Consider the following 20,301-nt stretch of genomic DNA (forward strand, 5'->3'; position numbering starts at 1 on the left):
ATAAACTTCCCACAAATTTAGTATTAGAGCCTAAAAGATGTATTCAATACAATAAAATTATAGCACCCCAAAATTTTCCCTTAGGTCAATCTACTAATTGCCATTTGAAGTGCATTATTGACGGCTATAGTGAATGCATCTTCAAATTTCTCCAACTTTGCATTTGCATAAACTAATCTAGGCATCAATTCATTGATAATATACTTCCTCATCTCTTGCCTTTGTTTAAGAGGTATGTTCATAAGCTTCTCCACCACATTCACCTCCGACGCTTTCACCTCTTCTTGGTCTATAAACACCGAGTACTTGCTATGATCTTCGGGTAAATGCCATGGATATTGGTAATGCGCGGTAAAGGGATCAAAGACAACCGGAATGCAGCCAGCAATAAGTGAATCAAATACCGACTTTCTTGTAGGACTATCCCCATCAGGCTGAAGGCAGAACTCTGACTCCATGAAAAGTTTTACAACAGGTGCAGATTCAACACATAACTTTTCTCCACAATTTAGAAACTTGCACACTCCAAGGGCGGCAGATGTGCATTGTTCGATGAGACTCGACCTTATGCTCGTTGGATCCTTGCGAGGAGCCCCTGCAAAGCTAACTAAGTATTTTCGCGGTACCTCCCTAATCTTCTCTTGCCATGCTATTATCTCTTTGTCCGAGCTAGGGTTGAAGTAAGTCGGGTAAGGGACACCCACATCATTCATATGCCATGGATGTCGTTCAATTATTAACTTAATTGGGTTTTGCAGCTCGTCGAGCTCCAACAAAGGTGTCCCCCAATGTAGGTACTTGGATCTTCGAAGATCCCAAGAGTTTTTCCCTAAGACAAATACATGATCCAACCCAAAATGTCTCTTCCACATCTTCTGCTCCTTAAGCCATTCAACAATATTCTTAGAGAGTGCATAAAATTGCGCTTGCACACCTTGACTCTCGTTACTTGGGACTTTCACCGGACTAAAATGAGACCATAACATATCTAATGCACCATAAAATGGCACATAAAAAAGTTTAGCCTCCTCTGCTTTCTCAACTTTACAAGGATGTCTAAGTATACGTTTATGAAATATTGGCTCTAACGAAAATTGGTGAGTGTTATACCATCCGTTCCCTAACTCGAGTATAGGTTCGCCCATTGCATCATTCTCAAAGTATTTACAAAAATCCAACCACGGCATAATCTCATTACACTTCGCTACCAAATCCTTGTTAAACTTCGGAGGCAAATCATACATATATATCCCTCGTCCCTCACAATTATTCGAGGGCGGTCTTGGCTTCGCAATGTAGGATCGTAGGATAGCTATCTGAGCTTCCACAACCTTCCTAGAATTCGCTCTATCCATTGCCTTTTCCTTGTCTACATACTTATGTAGATCAAGATTCGTAAATTGAGAGAATTCGGCCTTGCTAACATTTGTACTACCTCTTTCGATATATGAAATCGTTGATGTGTTGTTATAAACAAGGATATCATAGTTGGTAGTGAAGGAAATGTGTCCTCGACTTTAGTGCAATTACTTAATATAATCATGGATCGTATTATGGAGATAGTAATTCGTTTATTTGGGTTGTCTATACGTCTTGCTAGAGAATGCTATAGAACTTTGGGTTAGTAAGTAACAAACCCGAAGCCCGCCTAAACGGATCCTACAAGGTCACACATTAGGATTGGATCAATAAAGAAACCCGAAGCCCAGAGTGGGCCTTAGGGTGACCGGCCAAATAGGGAAAGGGGAGAGAAAACCCTAACCTAATTAATAATAATATGATTATATATTAATTAGTTAGGGGATAATTAAAACACACAGTATTCAGTTTTCTGAAAAACAACGTAAGTTTTCTCTCAATGTTTTCTCTCTAAAATTGGTTCTCAACTCCAAGAAAGGTGAAAGGTTTTTCCCGTCCAACTAGCATTGGTGGAGTGTTGATTCAATCCGGTGGACCGAATAGAGGAGTTACAATTGAGGCTCTTTATCTCCGGTAGAGAAGAAGATTGCTAAGAGGATTCACGCTTCAAAGTTTAATTCTAAACTGTTATATGATCTTTATTTGTATATGCATGAGATCCTGTTTAGGTGCGTATGAATGTGATTCATGAAATTCCGCTTAGAGTACCTAAAACCCTACAGTGGTATCAGTTAGCCCCTTGCATATAATTTACTGATCACAATAATATGATTATTTTGATGTGTGAATTAGGCTAATTTTAATTTGATTAAGGGGAGGAATTGAATTATGGATTAAAATAACCTTATCAGAATATGATTTTAATTGATTGGAATTGATTAAATTGTGAATTTAATTATTGCTCAATAGCCTCTAACCATATTTTTTTTTAAGAACCCTAAAGCCCCAAAAATTTCGAATTTAATGGTTATGAGCCCTAATTTTCGATTTTAATTGTTAAATTTATATAATATAATCTATTTTTCATATTAAAAATTGTTTTGATATGATTAATTAATTCATGAAAAATTGGTTTTATATGAATTGGGGATTATTTTATATGAAAAGACCTAAATTAATTAAAATGGAGATTTTGATTAATTTTTTCTGAAATTATGCATAAAGGAGTTTGTGTTTAATTATAATTAGATCACCAAAATTAATTTTGCAAAAGTTGTAAAATTAATTTAACAACAAAAAAAAAAAAAAAAAGGAATTAAATTAAGATGGTTGAGAGGAGCAGCCACGGCTGGGTGGCAGAACAGCCACGGTGGCTGCTCCGGTGGTCGGAAAGGGCGTAGGGGCAGCGCAGGTGGTCGGTGAGGGCAGGAGCAGAGCTGAACCTGCAACTGTTGCACGGTTTCAGCTCTGCTCGAGCTGATAGGGGAGCTGGGCAGCAGTTGGTGCGCCGCTGTGGCTGGGCGGTTGCCTGGCTGCGGCGGGCAGCTGCTGCGGTGGCTGGGCTTCGGCCTGGCTGCTGCAGTGGCTGTGACGTGGCTGGGCAGCAGCTCAGTCACGCAGCTCTGTTTTTCTTTTTAATAAAAAAAAAAAAAAAAAAATTCTGATTTATTTATTTTGGATAATATTGAAAAACTGATTTAAGGGGATATTGAGCAATTCCAATTAAGGTTGTTTTGAATTGATTATAAGATAATTACATAATTTGATTTTTTAATCTAATTAAAATTAGTTGGTTAGCTTAATTTTAGGATAAAATCTTTTAGGTGGTTAGGATTTCAGTTTATCAAATATGATTTATGTTATAGGATTTCCTAATTAATTGATTTATCCACTTGACATTATTAAGAATATCTGATATTTTAATTATTGGCAAGTATAATATGTGATATTATTATATGACATTTTTATATATATGATATATTATTGCTATAAATGACTAGTGTGACCCTAAATTTAAATTATAATTAAATACGATCTGCGTATCGTTATGTATTTTTGTAATTTAAATACGATCTGCGTATCGTTAAGTATTTTTTTAATTTTATTTAATTAGGAATTAGTTTAATTATTTAAATTCTTTATTAATCCAAGGAAGAGCCCAGATGAGAAGGCCCATGATGAAGGTGGATGGAGATCCATGAAGAGTCCAAGGAGGTGCCCATTCAGGCTTAGTTCTTAGGATTAGGGGCCATACTAGCTCATATTTAATTTTGCATTTTATTATTATTCTTAAAATGCTTATAAGTTTATTGTATGTATGTTATCAATGCGCTAGAGTTCACTAATTAATAACAACATAATAAACTTAGATCCCGCAAATATTGAGGTTTGCTTTTCCAAATATAAAGTACTTATTAACCCTTAATTAATAGTAATAGGTCATGCCTCCGCAGGGTACTGTTATTAATTTTGGGAGGTGAGGTAAAATTGCGAATTTTGCACACTTAATTTGGTTAACCTCAACAAAATCATCAAAAGCGTTTTGGGTTTTGAAGCAAAGGGACAGTTAAGCATGAGATGTTTTTCTATCTAACCAAGAATTACAAATGTTGTAATTAGTAAAGAGTTTACTTACCTTGAAAATGTAATTTTAAGAAAAGGCCTCCGTCTGCTTAACGTTGCATGTTGATAGGATCTTGGAATCACTTATTCAAATAGGGACATTAAAATTGAATAGAGTGCTAAGTAACCTAGAAACTATTGCATGTTTTAGGTGCTTTTATAAACATAAAATTGAACTTTGCCTTTTTCTGTCTGTAGATATCATGACTAATAACATCAACAACTCGATTTTTAGCGTCCGTCCCTTCCTTGAGAAGGATAGGCTGAACGGAGAAAACTTCATCACTTGGGAAAGGACCCTAAGACTTCTTTTAAAGTCAGAGGGTAAAGAGGATGTCTTAGAAAACCCACTTCCAGTAGTGACCAATGAATCATCTGATGCTGATAAACGTCGTGCTAAGCAGGCTAATGATAGGTCTACTCCAATCACTTGCTTCATGGTGGCGGCTATGGAACCAGACCTCCAAAGAAGGTTTGAGACCAAAGATGCTTACACCATTATGCAAGAGCTTAAGGCAATGTTTCATAAACAGGCCAGGATCGAGAGATATGAGATCAATAAGGAGATTTTGGAGTGCAAGATGGAAAATGGTGAATCTGTTCGCCAACATGCTTTCAAAATGATGGGTCTTTTTGAAAGCATGGAACGTCTTGGATTCCCTTATAGCCAACAGTTGGCTACTGATATCATTCTCCATTCATTGCCTGACAGCTTTAATCAGTTCAGGATGACTTTCAACATGAATGAGTCTGAAAAGACTTTGACTCAATTGCATGGGATGCTTGTCAATGCTGAAAGGAACATTCCCAAAGAACCAAAGAAAGAGGTTTTGATGGTTCAAAAGGGAAAGGGTTTCAAAAAGAAGGGGGCAGGCAAGAAAAACAAAGGCAAGCAAGTTGTAAAAAGTTCTGAAAAGCCTAAGCAGACCGCTAAACCAAAAGTTGCTGCGGAAAGCAAATGTTTCCACTGTGAGAAGATAGGTCACTGGAAGAGAAACTGCCCCAAGGACTTGGAGGATAAGAAGTCAGGTGCTTCTACTTAAGGTATTTATGTTATAGAAGTTAATTTGACTTCTACTTCTTTATGGGTATTTGATACCGGCTGTGGTTCTCACATAGTTAATGATGTGCAGGGACTAAAAAGAAGTAGAAAACTAGCAAAAGGCGAGGTGGAGCTTCGCGTCGGAAATGGAGCAAGAGTTGCTGCACTTTCCGTCAGAAGTTATAGTCTGCATTTACCGTCTGGATTAATTTTAGAACTTAATAATTGTTATTTCGTTCCGTCAATTACTAAGAACATTATTTCTGTTTCTGTTTTGGATAATGAAGGTTTTTGTTTTGAGATTAAGAACAAATGTTGTTCCATTTCTTACAATAACATGTTCTATGCTAGTGCAAAATTGATTAATGGCTTATATGTACTTGATAGGACAGTACAAGTCTATAACATAAATAGCAAGAAACAAAAGTCGAATGATTTAAACCCAACATATCTATGGCATTGCCGGATGGGTCATATAAACCAAAAGCGCATCCAAAAGTTACAAAAGGATGGAATCCTTACATCATTCGATTATGAATCATTTGATGTATGTGAATCATGCTTGTTGGGGAAAATGACAAAGTCACCTTTTACTGGAAAGGGTGAAAGAGCCAATGATCTCTTGGCACTTATACATACAGATGTTTGTGGGCCTATGAGTTCAAAGGCAAGAGGTGGGTTTAGTTACTTCATCACTTTTACTGATGATTTAAGTCGATATGGGTATATCTACTTAATGAAGCATAAGTCGGAATCATTTGAAAAGTTCAAAGAATTCCAAAATGAAGTACAGAATCAACTTGGTAAAACAATAAAAGCATTACAATCTGATCGTGGTGGCGAATATTTGACCCAAGAATTCGATGATCATCTAAAGGATTGTGGAATAGTTTCACAGCTAACTCCACCAGGGACGCCACAGTTAAACGGTGTGTCTGAAAGGAGGAATCGAACTATACTGGATATGGTTCGATCAATGATGAGTCTTGCTGATCTTCCAATTTCTTTTTGGGGATATGCTCTAGAAACAGATGCACACACACTGAATAGGAGCCCGTCAAAGGCTGTAGAAAAGACTCCATATGAGATGTGGAATGGAAAAGTTCCAAACTTATCTTTTCTTAAAATCTGGGGTTGTGAGGTCTATGTAAAACGTTTACTGTCAGACAAACTTGCACCCAAATCAGATAAATGTCTCTTTGTGGGATACCCAAAGGAGACAAGGGGTTACTACTTCTATAACCGTCAACAGAACAAAGTGTTTGTTGCTCGTGATGGTGTCTTTCTTGAAAAGGAGTTTATTTCCAGAAAGACAAGTGGGAGTAAAATAGTTCTCGAAGAAATTCGAGATGAGCAACAAATGGATGTGGATCAAACCACGTCAGAGGCGAGGGCACATGACTCTGCTATGACAGGTCAGGTATCGGAGCAAGCTAATTCATTAAGCGAGACTCCTGTCGTCCCACTTGAATCTAATTCATGCGAAAATCTTCAAGATGTTGAAGAGAATATTTCTATTGATGCTCAAGCCCCACGTAGGTCGAGTAGAACAAGGATCCCAAACAAGCAGTTGGTTGATTTCCTGTTAACAGAAGACTCTGAAATATTGATTTTTGAAAATTCTGAGCCTACTACCTACAAACAAGCTTTGACGAGCCTAGACTCTGAGAAATGGCTTGAGGCCATGAAATCTGAAATGGACTCCATGTCTGAGAACAAAGTTTGGACCCTAGTCGACTTGCCTGATGGGGTTAAACCTATTGGATGCAAGTGGGTGTTCAAAATAAAAACAGACAAGAATGGAAATGTCTATATCTATAAAGCAAGACTGGTTGCAAAAGGATTCAAACAAATACATGGTATAGACTATGATGAAACCTTTTCTCCAGTTGCAAAGATTAAGTCAATTCGGATACTTTTGGCGATTGCTGCACATTACAATTATGAAATTTGGCAGATGGATGTCAAAACCGCCTTCTTGAATGGGTTCTTGATGGAGGATGTGTACATGACACAACCTGAGGGTTTTGAGGATCCAGAAAATCCCAAAAGAGTTTGCAAGCTTCAGAGATCCATTTATGGATTGAAGCAAGCGTCTCGGAGCTGGAATCTTCGATTTGATGAGGCAATCAAACAGTTTGGTTTTCTCAAGAGTGAAGAAGAATCTTGTGTTTACAAGAAATTTAGTGGGAGTAGCTTAGTCTTCTTGGTTTTGTATGTAGATGACATACTAATCATAGGAAATGACATACCAATGCTTGAGTCAGTCAAGGAATGGTCGAGAAGTTGTTTTTCTATGAAAGACCTTGGAGAAGCTGAGTACATTTTGGGAATCAAAATCCATAGAGATAGGTCTCGAAGGATGCTTGGACTGAGCCAAGAGACTTATATTGATAAGGTTCTTGCAAGGTTCAATATGGAAAACTCTAAGAGAGGATTCATTCCCATGTCACATGGCATTTCGCTTAGCAAGAGTCAGTGCCCATCGGAGCCTGATGAGTTAAAGCGAATGAGTAGCATACCTTACGCCTCGGCTATAGGTTCTATCATGTATGCCATGATATTCACTCGACCGGATGTTGCATTTGCTCTGAGCTTATGCAGCAGATTCCAAGAAAATCCAGGTGAAGCACACTGGACTGCGGCTAAGAACATCCTAAAGTACTTGAGAAGGACTAAAGGAATGTTTTTGGTCTATGGAGGAGTAGATGAGTTGGTTGTTAAAGGTTATACTGATGCAAGTTTCCAAACCGACAGAGATGATTACCGCTCGCAATCAGCGTACATCTTTTGTCTGAATGGAGGAGCAGTGAGCTGGAAGAGTTCAAAGCAAGGCACTGTAGCAGACTCTACGACAGAATCAGAATATTTAGCGGCGGTAGAAGCAGCTAAGGAAGCTGTTTGGATAAAGAAGTTCCTAACAGAGCTAGGGATCGTACCTAGTGTTCTAGAAGGAATTGAGTTGTTTTGTGATAATAATGGAGCTATTGCGCAAGCAAAAGAACCAAGATCAAACGACAAATCCAAGCATGTAATGAGGAAGTATTACCTCACTCGCGAGATTGTAGACAGGAATGATGTCAAGATCTGCAAAGTTCACACGGATGAGAATGTTGCTGATCCACTCACTAAACCTCTCCCTCAACCCAAGCATGAACGTCACGCTAGGGCTGTAGGGTTGAAGCAAGTGTTAGAATGGCTTTAAATTGTTTTTGTTTAGAGAAACTTGTTACAAGTTAAAGACATGATTTCATGTTTTATGTTTATATAGTATGAATTTTTCATCTTATTTAATTTTGGTTTAGTATTAAATAAAATGTCCAACATATTTATTGAATTTAATGGGCTTGTCAAATATGTGATTTGATGAATGAAACCCCATAAGTGAACTAGATTCATAAAATATTTAAGTTCCTAATCTGAGTTGTTAATTTGGACATAAATGACTCAATAAAAGGATTAGCATATAAGATTGATTGATGGTGTCGTTTCATGCGCTATGGAAACATGGAGATGTTTAGTCAATCATATGGATATGTATAGTTGATACATGATCGAACAGACCTACTTAGAAGTTTTAAAACTTCGCGAATTGTATTAGCGGATTCCTTAGACATGAGTGGAACACTACTCAATTCAATGATTAGTGTAACCATGATGTTGTCAAACATCATGCCGTAAAAGGGGACTATAAAGGCGACACTCGGGTTGTGCTAAAAGTTGAGTGGGAGTTTTGGTTGCCACAAGATTGAATAGGTCCTCCTATGTTAGATAGGATGGGTGTCTTGGCCTCTTGAAGAGTAAGAATTGAAAATGCATGGCCGTGCTCAAATGGATCATAAGATGATCATTTGTTTAGCAATTCAAACTCGGATTTCAAGAAATAATTTGAACGCTGGTATGGACAACATAGAGATGTGATCATACTATCAAATTAGACACTAAGAGACTTAAGGAATTTGAATATTGCATACTTGTCTCGGAAAAGTGGGAGATTGAAGGAAATGTGTCCTCGACTTTAGTGCAATTACTTAATATAATCATGGATCGTATTATGGAGATAGTAATTCGTTTATTTGGGTCGTCTATACGTCTTGCTAGAGAATGCTATAGAACTTTGGGTTAGTAAGTAACAAACCCGAAGCCCGCCTAAATGGATCCTACAAGGTCACACATTAGGATTGGATCAATAAAGAAACCCGAAGCCCAGAGTGGGCCTTAGGGTGACCGGCCAAATAGGGAAAGGGGAGAGAAAACCCTAACCTAATTAATAATAATATGATTATATATTAATTAGTTAGGGGATAATTAAAACACACAGTATTCAGTTTTATGAAAAACAACGTAAGTTTTCTCTCAATATTTTCTCTCTAAAATTGGTTCTCAACTCCAAGAAAGGTGAAAGGTTTTTCCCGTCCAACTAGCATTGGTGGAGTGTTGATTCAATCCGGTGGACCGAATAGAGGAGTTACAATTGAGGCTCTTTATCTCCGGTAGAGAAGAAGATTGCTAAGAGGATTCACGCTTCAAAGGTTAATTCTAAACTGTTATGTGATCTTTATTTGTATATGCATGAGATCCTATTTAGGTGCATATGAATGTGATTCATGAAATTCCGCTTAGAGTACCTAAAACCCTACAAGTAGACTGAGCCCCAGCGGAGAGGCAATAACGACTGCTAAGTTTCCTAGATGTTACGCAAACATGTGTAATCGAGCTAGAGATAATGACAGTGGAAGAAGACCATATAAACATGAGAAAAATACTTAAAAGAAAAACAGCAAAAAATTTCTTGATAAATTTGAACATACATGAGTCAAGTCGGAGGCCTCGATCATCAACCTCGTATAATTGTTTTTTCTTAACATTTGAGACTGTCATCAGGGCCGTTTCTGATATTTTAGAGGATAATATAATCTACAAATTTTACCTTTTAATTTTATATGAAAATGGAAGGAAAAAGAAAAGAAATGAATAATTTCTATTTCCTTCTAGTTAGTTAAATTATTGACATCTTACTATTTTATCGGAAAGTTGTGTTTTAATTTTTATTATGAGTCACATATATTAGGATCTAGTTTTTCCTTTCAATTTATACCATTGATCATCTTCATTTTTAGTAATATAGTGAATCTGTATGGAACTACTCAACACCATTACACCAACGCACAAGCCTAATTTGGTTAACTGAACATATGGCAAATTGATCGCGGATTACGTATTACTCCGCAGTAATTTTAGTGTCCTTATTTTTCAAAAAAAGAAAAAAAAATATTGTACAAAAGAAATAGGACTATTTTACAAGGGCAATTTAAAAAAAGTACCGATCAAAGCTAGGCCAGGTTTGCATCTCATAACCAACCTTGAGTTTCTTAAAGGACTTAGCTTGCATATCCGGGTCAAATCACTTACGAGAAATGAATTTGGCGGTAAAACCCTTCTCCTTACCTTAAAAAAAAATATATAAACCCTAGTGTATTTTTCTATCCCTATAACTCTAAAAATAAATCCCTTAAGGCTAAAAGTATAAAACCCTATTGTATTTTTCTATCCCTTAAGGCTAAAACCTCTATATGTCTGTCAATCTCTCATAAACCAAAAGCCAAAGCTTGGTTCTTCGATCCAAATAATCAACGTCAGTCGTGACTGTTCATTTGCATATTCATCGATAAATCGGTAATTTTTTTTTTTAATCCAATTGATTTTGTTAATAGTTTTTCATCTTCTTCTCTAATAAATTCAATAACTTGCTTGTAAGTTGTAACATTAAAGAGAGGTAATGAAGGACAACAATTCATTAGAAAAAAGGAATGTAAATTTGGTACATTGATTAATTGATGTAATTTCTATTTACAATTTAGATTTTCTAATTTTTATTTTTATTACTATATCATTTTTTTTTTGAAACTTGACTTCCGTTTAATTGAACTAATCAAATTGTGCTTATTCTTTATTGAATGCAGTACTCTGTATAAAGATGTCTCATACACTAGGTGGAGAAGGCCATGCAGCACTCATTCTGAAGAAAAGGTAACTCTTTAATTTATATACTGGTACACGTTTTTAGTTTTAGACTCGTACGATGTCTCGAGTTATTAATCGACTAAAATTTATGTAGAATGGAAAGACAGAGCAAGAAATCACCTGGACTTTCAACCGAAATTACATATGATTTTCCGGAATCTCTAATAATCGAGATTTTGTCCTGGTTGCCAGTAAAAACATTACTGCAGTTTAAGAGTGTTTGCAAATCTTGGTATGATATTATCAAAAGTGCCCATTTCATATCCAAGCATCTACAAAACTACTACAATCACAGCGATGATTTTCGCAACTTTTACATTGCTCAATGTAATGTTGGAAGTCAATTTGGTGAACTTGGGAATTTTGAGATGTTCGTTGATTGTGATATAAAGAGAGTTTTAACATGCGATAATTTAGAAACACCCATCTATAATACGCTTATTGTTGGTCCGTGTAATGGTATATTTTACCTATGGTGTTGGTATAGGGCCGTTTCTCAGATTTCGGTGGCATGAGGCAAAAACATAAATTGGACCCTAATTCACATATACTATATAAAATTTTAAGAAAATTGGGTATGCCAAACGAAAATACATATTATATTATGATTAATAATTTAAAAACATCAAATTTCATAAAACATTGAAATTACATTCCCGTTATACAGTTTAAGAAAAATATAATTTAATACAAATAAGAGAACTTGATGAATAAAGTCATGTATGCACCATTCAAAAAAAAAAAAAGTAGGATATGCAAAGAGAATTATATATAATTAGATAAATTCCCATTAAAAATTGAAGAGTAAAAAGACCGTTTATTTTAGTTTTCATCTTCAATTGAATCGAGAAAGAGAAGTAATTTAACTAACTGAAAATTGTAATGAGATATATTTTGAAAAATAAAATTACCAAAAACAGGGATACAATTAAAATTAATGACAATTTTTTTTTTTGTTGAACAAATTCACTTCGGAAAGTGAATAATTTGGGCAAAGAATTAGGGAAGAAATACGTTGACCAAAAATGTCATTTGATATTTTGGAATTCTACGGCACTATTGTAGTGTTGTAAAGTACACCTTTTGTTTTCTTTATTTCTTTTTTCTTAAAAATATATATACATAGTATTATTTAGTACGAAGTATATTTTTCTGGGGCCTTGTATTGTATTGTATTGAAGCTGGACTTTTTAACAAGGGGCCCAGGGCAGCCGCCCCAGCTGCCCTCCCCTTGCTACGGCCCTGTGTTGGTATGAGGGTGATAATGGACGCTATTTATGGAATCCGGCACTGAACGACTTAAAATTGTTGCCTCCTCTAGTTATGAATCCTAATCATCCATCCCATGTAGCATTTAGCAGTGAGTCGTTTGGATTTGGATACGACCCCTTTACTAAGGATTACAAGGTTATTGTTATCATGAGTTTTAGGGATACAACGAAAGATTATTTTGATATTGACGAGCTATATGATACCCCTTTGTCCGTCTTCATATACTCATTGCGAAATGATTCCTGGAGATACTGGGGAGATTTGTCTAAGTATTACAATTTGAAGAATTATTGATGTTACATTTTCGCGAATAGAAACTTGTACTGGCTAGGGTCTGATCAATATTATGCTTGGAACTCTGTCATCTCTTTCGATTTGGGTTATGAGACTTGTCGAGAGATGTCATTACCCGAGATTGACAAGTCGAATGATGAAAGACTTGGACTTGCAGTGTTGCACGATTCCATTGCTCTTGTTGTTCAATGTAGTCACGAGGGTTTTACAATTTGGACACTAAATGAAGGAGGTTGTTGGAACAAGAAGTACACTGCAAAATTTGAGTTTGATATATATATGGTATCAAAAAAGATTATTCAACAAGCAAATGTTGCTCATCACCACTATTTATGAATTATAATAGTACCAAGATTAACAATCACCACAAATGAATTATAATCACACTAGTTAGACCCTAAATTCCAAATCCTAAATTTCCATTGCTGATACAACACTATCTAAACCAAAGATCAAACTTCCATTTGAAGGAGTATTGCAAGATAAACTTCAAACCCAATCACCCAAATCAAAATACAAGTGAAATGAAAGAAAAGTATAGCAGAGAATAGCCTCCTATTCCTAGTTTGAGAATTAATGGCACAGCTTGATGGATGATGCCATCAATATTTCATTTATAATATTGGACATAGATGTTGCATAGAATGAAAAGTAAAAAGAAGCTCTTTTCAGATAGAAGACTTTACACATACACTTCATAATCATCACTACCTCTTTGATACTAGAGCAACCCCACCTCTAGAATCTCCATCAAGCTTTGTTAATATAGCACCAGTAATACCAATTTCCAGATTGAATGTAGTAACTAAAGTTGCATTTTCAAAACCAACCCACAAAAAAATAGAGAGAGATGTAATTGGGAAACAGCAACATAGTTAGCTTCATTATCCTAGAAGAGACCTAGATAGGCTTAAAATTATCTTTGCCTTTATACAAATGAGTCATAAACTCAAAATGGAATACATAGATTAAACAAGCAACAAATAATTCTATACCTGCAACTTCTTGACTAGTCACTGCATCTACAACCAACAAAACTTCTGTAGGATTTACGGCTCGTTTCACTTCTTTTATCTCATCCATCATTCCTTTGTCAATCTGCCAAAATTGAAGCTACAGCTAAGTCCAATTTATGAAGCCAACTATGTAATAGCAACTAGATCATGGGATTGGATTGATGCAACATCACCCTGAAGTCTACCAGCGGTATCCACTATAACCACATCAATATTTTTCTTTTTGGCCTTCGCTAAACCTTGCTTAGCTATATCTGAAGGATTTAAATCAGTACCTGCTGTATAGACAAGCACATCCACCTGTCACAAGCTTGATGATAAACATGAGAGTGGATATACTTCATTCATAGAGAGAAAGCACATCAAAGTTATCACCATCCTATGAATGTAGATATTATGATTACATAAAATCAATTATTCATAAAATTCAAAGAAACAAATGATAAATTCTACAGTTTTACAGAACCATTCAAGAAAAGTAGATCAAAATGGCCTTAAGTTTTTTTTTTTTTAAAAAAAGGGATCTAATTGTTCCATCTTTTCTTAGAAAAGGTTGTACACTTTGCCTCCCACTCCCTTCCCTAACATTTGGAAAAAGCATCTTTAGAGGTGGTTGAATTTCAAAAATCTCCTTACACAAAATCTAAGAGCACTTAGGGCTTGTTCTCTTACGTTGAAATTCAATTCAATTCAGTTCAGCTCAGCTCAGCTCACCTCAGCTCAGTTCGGCTCAGTTCAGTTCAGTTCAGCTAAGTTCAGTCAATGAGAACAGGCCCTTAATGCCAATTCCATACTATCACAGTTCTATTTTATCCCCCTTACAGATTTTTTTTTATTTATATTTTATTATTTAATTATTTATTTGAGGATCTTTTCAAAAATAACCATCCTTACTAAAAAGGGGTAAAGCTGCACAAAACTTGATACCCACCGGTCCTCCTATCCTAGATTAAAAAAGATCCCTAATGTTACTAGTTTATACAAATAGTTGCATGAGAAAGATATATAATTTTATCATCACCTGGGAAAGATTCCAAATATGTGACAAATTCAAGAACCAACCAACTTCTCCAGATTCAATCAATTTCATATGAGAATGAGAAGCATGTTATTGCAAATTTCGTATCTATCAATAATTAGCAGAAAGTATAAAGGTATGTAAGGTAAGAGGTTGCTATTCAAAAGATGTATGGGTCCAAAAATGCATCTAATGAACCAATGTGAGTTTATGGTAACTAATAAAATAAATATTATTTACTCTTCTGGTTTGGTCTGACCATATCAGAGACGAAATTGCTTAATTCACCATATTGATTTCAATGCAAGTTTTCTCTTTGGACATTCAGCTGTTTTGCATTATGAGTTCACAATAAGACACTAAGAATAATGAACATTCAGAGTTGAATCTTTGACATCTCAAGCACAGGTTATTTGGAAACCAAAATGGGAAAAAAAATCTAAAATTCTGATACTCCTCAGTAATTAACAGAGACAAGAGAACAACACATAATATGGGGAATTTTAGGACATTACATGCTTTCCTAGAATTACAAGTCGGTCAAGTTGGTCATTACATGCTTTCCTAGAATTACAACTTTAGGTCATTACATGCTTTCCTAGAATTACTTTAGGTCAATTGCTGTAAACATCTCCTGCAACCAGCATGCAACTCTTCCCCTAAATGTAAATCCTCATAATTTTTACACAATAGAGCAACAGGAGAATGTGTAACAACAAAATAGTTTGTAAGCTCAAGGAAAGAATTCATTTACGTACCAGCTTCTTAAGATAAAAGGCTAACTTGGCAGAAACAGTTGTCTTCCCAACTCCTTGTAATCCTGCCAATAGTATCACAGTAGGACCAGATTTTGAAAAAACAAGCTAGGATTGTGCACATTCTACAGCTACAATCTACCAATAATATGAAGGAACCAGAAAATTAAGGGTTCGTTTGGCATCGCTGTGGTTTTCTGTTTTTTGTTTTTCGAACTCATGTGATATATGTCATATAATGAAACAAAAATTAGACAAACTTATTAAAATCATGATAATTTTAAAAACTGACAATAGAAAAGTGGAAACACCTTTTTCTTGTTTCCTGTTTTTGGTTTTTTGTTTTCAAAAAAACAAATAATTGAAAACAAAAAACAATGCCAAACAAGCCCTAAGCCTTTGATTTTTTTTTTTTTTCTAGCCATTGAAAGTCTAATGCATGATGAAACTTCAGTACATAGTCATATCAGGTCGATGCAGTGAGAAAGAAACAGGGGCTAGAGAAAAGGAAAAGATAAGTAAAAGTAGGCTAATAAGTGGCTTCAGCATACAGTGGCGGATCTACCTTTGGGCATGGTAGGTCACGTGACCTAGCAAAAAAGCAAAAAGTTTCTAAATATTAAACATTGCAAGGAATAATTATATATGCTCACTAGACTAGTGGTTGAGGCATATCTTTTCTAGGGAATGAACATGGGTTCGATTCCCATGAGCAGCATTTCCTTTTTTTTTTTTTTTTTTTTTTTTGGTGTGTGTGTTTTTTTATTATTTTTAAATTTATTAATTAACTTCATCCTCAAATCCCACCTTATTAGTATTTTTTCCTTCTTAGTTCTTATTAGGCAACTTGTTAAAATTTATTTTTTATTTATTACCTTCATCCCTCAAATCCTACCTTCTTAGTTCTTACTAGGTAACTTGTTAAAGCTCATCATTCTAAATCTTTTTGGTAATTTCATTGGTTATTTGTCATTATCCGTCAGACCATCACAAATCCTCCTTCTCCTCTCCCACGAGATAGTTAATATTTTTGGAGTGACTTTTTTTTTAAAAAAAAAGCTTTAAGAATATTTATGTATTAAATATTGATTTGTATGCGGTCGATGGGAGACAGTGACCCAGCACCCGTAAAATCCTGGATCCGCCACTGTCAGCATATCATACTTTGACCAATTGTTGATCAGGTTTAACTCCTCGGATCAATCCAACTCTAACAGCTTGATCACTAAGACACTAACAGACTGAACAAACCTTCTTACTACTGGAATGCTCACCTTTCATGAAAAAAATCAAAATAAAATCATGTTATCCAGGATCCAGCATGAACTGACTACAAACTCGCATCCGCTTCCAAAAGAGCTCTTCTGATATCTCGTTTAGGTTCAGCAATGTTTTCTTTAGTCAGGACCTCCGTTGAAAAAGATGAAAAGAACATGGGTTATCATCTCTTTTCACACGAATGGTTCATATATATAAAAAGCACTAAAGGTATCCAAACAACACATATAATTAATACATCATCTATACTTGCATATAATAATTTGTCAGCAACTGAAGAAAAGATTCTGTATATTATCTGAAGATTCTGAACAATAGCACAGATTCTAAGAAGCTTCCCTGATCTAGTCTAGCAATAAAAAAAAGCTACCAATACTTATGCAAAATCATAAAACCAACATGGACCTTCTGCCTATATTTCAAGCCACTACGAGTCCCATGGCTACACAACACCACTTCACTTCCTCGATTTCTCCAACCAAAGCCAACATCCTTATGTCTTCATTTTTATGCTTGAACCATCTCCACATAAACCCAACAGACCTCTATACAAGATCTTTAAAATGCAACCTTTTGTAGGGCATTTTAAGGGAATTAATGTAATTATGTTGAATACAATAAATCAACTTCAAAAACATCCCAAAATAATTTTCATACTGTCTTAAATTCTTAACATTCTCGGATTATAATTTATAATTTATAATTAAATACCAATATAATGAAAACAAAATTAAAAACAAAGCCAACAACCTTGCTGATAAAATCAAGCACGGAATACAATAAAACCACAAAATTCACCAAAAACAACACTACCCATATGATTTATACAAATCAATTTAAAATATATTTCCTCGGTTTCTTTTTAGTTGCAACATTTTAACGAATAAATAAAATACCTTGGCCTCGGAGTTTGGACCTAGCAGCTTCTATTGGAGGAAGAAGCCTTGCCAGCTAAAAGCACTCCTCTTTTGTCTGCGATTCCATGACTTGCTCCGGGGAAAGACAGTCTAAAACCAGTTGGAAGTTCTCTGAACCAAGCCTGTTAAAAAGCACAAACAATCTGATTATTTACCATCTTGAATAGATAATTAGCTGGACATGATCCTGAGATCGATTCTCATCCCTGCCCTTGTGGCTCTCTAAACACCAAAAATAAAAATTATACACATTTATCAGACCGACTAAAAGAAATCTTATAAATAGTAGCGGAGGAAAACACTTGATAAATTTCTATTACAACCTTTCTGTTGCTACTGCCCCCTGGTCTCAATGATGTACTAGACATGAGGATCATGTCCAAAAAGTCCAGCCACCATTTCTTTCGACAGGGAAATACAGCTGTTGTATACTACGTATACAATTTTAGCAGGGCGATACGGCTAATTAATTTATTTTCTTACTAGAAGTGGATACTATGATGATATTTCCATTGGATTGTAAGTTTGAGGGTCTCCTTCCACCTCTTGATGGAATTTGATACAATTTCAATATTACTCGAGGAAATACAGGTCAATCAGGCTGATTTACAGTTTGTGTAAATCAGGGGTCAATTTCGTCTTTTCAATCATATTAGTAAGGGTAGTTTGGTCAGCTTGTGCAAACGTTAATATTCATTGTCGTTACCACAAATCCACCTCACTCTCTCTCTCTCTCTCACTCTTACTCCCTTCAAATCCACCCCACTCTCTACAAATCCACCTCCTCCTCCTTCCATTAAAATCAATCAACAAGCACTCCAACAACAACCCAAAAAATTAAATAAAAATGCTTGTTGATTAACCTCATGAAAGCTTGATTAACAACAACAACAACAATAATCGGTCACTCAAAACCCAGAATTTCAGCTTCCAATCCTAACAAGTAAAGCTTGATTAACCTCATCATCATCATCATCTTCATTCTCACTCCCTCAATTACCACAATTACCACTCAATTCAACCCCCAATTTCTCTCAACCTCCATTTCTATGGAACTCAAGCTCCAAAACCCATCACCCAATTCCGCAAAAACCCACCTTATATGGCAGTTTAAAATGTCACCGCAAATGAAATGCTTTCCCTAAAGGGTTGATATGACCCTAATTTACACTCTATTCAAGTAGGGTGTCTTTTAGTTTCGCCGCGAAGCTGCCATTGTTGGGAAGAAGAGGACGACGGGAAGAACTGAAGAAGAGGACGAAGATCTCAGGCTTTCTGGGTTCGTTCGGCGGAAGGCGTAAAGATGGTGGCTGTGATGGGTTTCGGATGGTGGTCGGAGTGATGGTGACTATGACGGTGTTGGGGTGGAAGATTGGAGAAGATGTTAATAAAATTAAAAAAAAAAAAAAAAGAAACAGACGTTAGTTACTAACGTCTTCAAAACCGAATATCAATCAATCAATCAATCAAAGCCTTAATCCCAAAAGTGGGGTCGGCTAACATGAACCAAATTTGATTATTCCGTGTAGTCATCAACATAAATCTTTCTCCTCCATCCCTTACGATCCAAAACTTCATCCTCACGTAAATCCATGCACTTCATATCCTTCCTCACTCCTTCCAACCAAGTCATCTTTGGTCTCCCTCTTCCTCGTTTAATCCCTCCATGGTCCCACTCTTCCACTCTTCGCACCGGTGCACCCTCGGGTCTCCGTCTTACATGTCCAAACCAACGCAGACGATTTTCCCTTAATTTATCTACAATGCCCGCCACACCTACTTTCTTGCGAATAACCTCATTTCTGATTCTATCTCTTAAAGTGTTTCCACACATCCACCTTAACATGCGCATTTCCGTAACCTCCATCTTTTTAATATGCTCTTTCTTAGAAGCCCAACATTCTGTACCATAGAGCAACACTGGTCTTATGGCAGTCCTGTAGAATTTTCCCTTCAACTTTAAGGGAATGCTGCGGTCGCATAGCACTCCCGTGGCCGCTCTCCATTTAAGCCACCCTGACTTAATCCTGTGGGTCACGTCTTGATCAATGTCACCATTCTTCTGGATGATCGACCCTAGGTACTTAAAACATTCACTCATGGTCAAATCCTTTCCATCCAAACTCACCACTTCATTGCTTGTCCCCCTCTGAGTGCCAAAACGACATACCAAATATTCAGTCTTACTCCGACTTAGCTTAAACCCTCTAGATTCCAACCTTTGCCTCCATTGCTCCAACTTGACATTAACCCCATCCTTAGTCTCATCCACCAAAACGATATCATCTGCGAACAGCATACACCATGGAACCTCATCTTGAATTGGTCTAGTTAATTCGTCTAGAACCGTTGCAAAAAGAAAAGGGCTTAATGCAGACCCTTGATGCAATCCGATTGTAATAGGGAAATCTTTTGTCAACCCTCCGCATGTCCTCACATTTGTTGACACATCCCGATACATATCCTTAACTAGGTCTACATACCTTCGTGGGATACCTTTCTTCAACATTGCCCACCAAAGTATCTCTCTTGGCACCTTGTCATATGCCTTCTCTAAATCAATAAAGACCATATGAAGATCTTTCTTCTTTACCCTATAAAACTCCATCATTTGTCTTATCAAATGGATTGCCTCCATAGTAGATCTCCCAGGCATAAAACCAAATTGGTTATCTGAAATGCTTGTGCATGCCCTCAACCTTTG

At 36.1% G+C, this 20,301-nt stretch overlaps 2 protein-coding genes and 1 long non-coding RNA gene across 3 annotated transcripts; 1 reads left to right on the top strand and 2 right to left on the bottom strand.

Annotated features, from left to right (window-relative positions):
* Window positions 1–80: 80 nt before the first annotated feature.
* Window positions 81–9,904, bottom strand: LOC145559441 (xyloglucan-specific galacturonosyltransferase 1-like). The gene is made up of 2 exons (XM_081620861.1): window positions 9,672–9,904; window positions 81–1,515 (listed from the first exon to the last, which is right to left on the bottom strand). Exons 1-2 carry the CDS (start codon window positions 9,902–9,904, stop codon window positions 81–83), a joined length of 1,668 nt encoding a protein of 555 aa, XP_081476987.1.
* Window positions 9,905–12,370: 2,466 nt separating this feature from the next.
* On the top strand, window positions 12,371–12,949 carry LOC145557360 (F-box/kelch-repeat protein At3g06240-like). Its single transcript, XM_081618544.1, has 2 exons — window positions 12,371–12,588; window positions 12,634–12,949. Exons 1-2 carry the CDS (start codon window positions 12,371–12,373, stop codon window positions 12,947–12,949), a joined length of 534 nt encoding a protein of 177 aa, XP_081474670.1.
* Window positions 12,950–13,552: 603 nt separating this feature from the next.
* Window positions 13,553–17,688, bottom strand: LOC145559442 (uncharacterized). Its single transcript, XR_014092718.1, has 3 exons — window positions 16,677–17,688; window positions 15,406–15,467; window positions 13,553–13,907 (listed from the first exon to the last, which is right to left on the bottom strand). It is a non-coding gene; the product is annotated as an uncharacterized LOC145559442 (long non-coding RNA).
* Window positions 17,689–20,301: the final 2,613 nt, after the last annotated feature.

Source organism: Chenopodium album, chromosome 9 (assembly GCF_948465745.1).
Source record: "Chenopodium album chromosome 9, dcCheAlbu1.1, whole genome shotgun sequence".
NCBI classification, from domain to species: Eukaryota; Viridiplantae; Streptophyta; class Magnoliopsida; order Caryophyllales; family Amaranthaceae; genus Chenopodium; species Chenopodium album.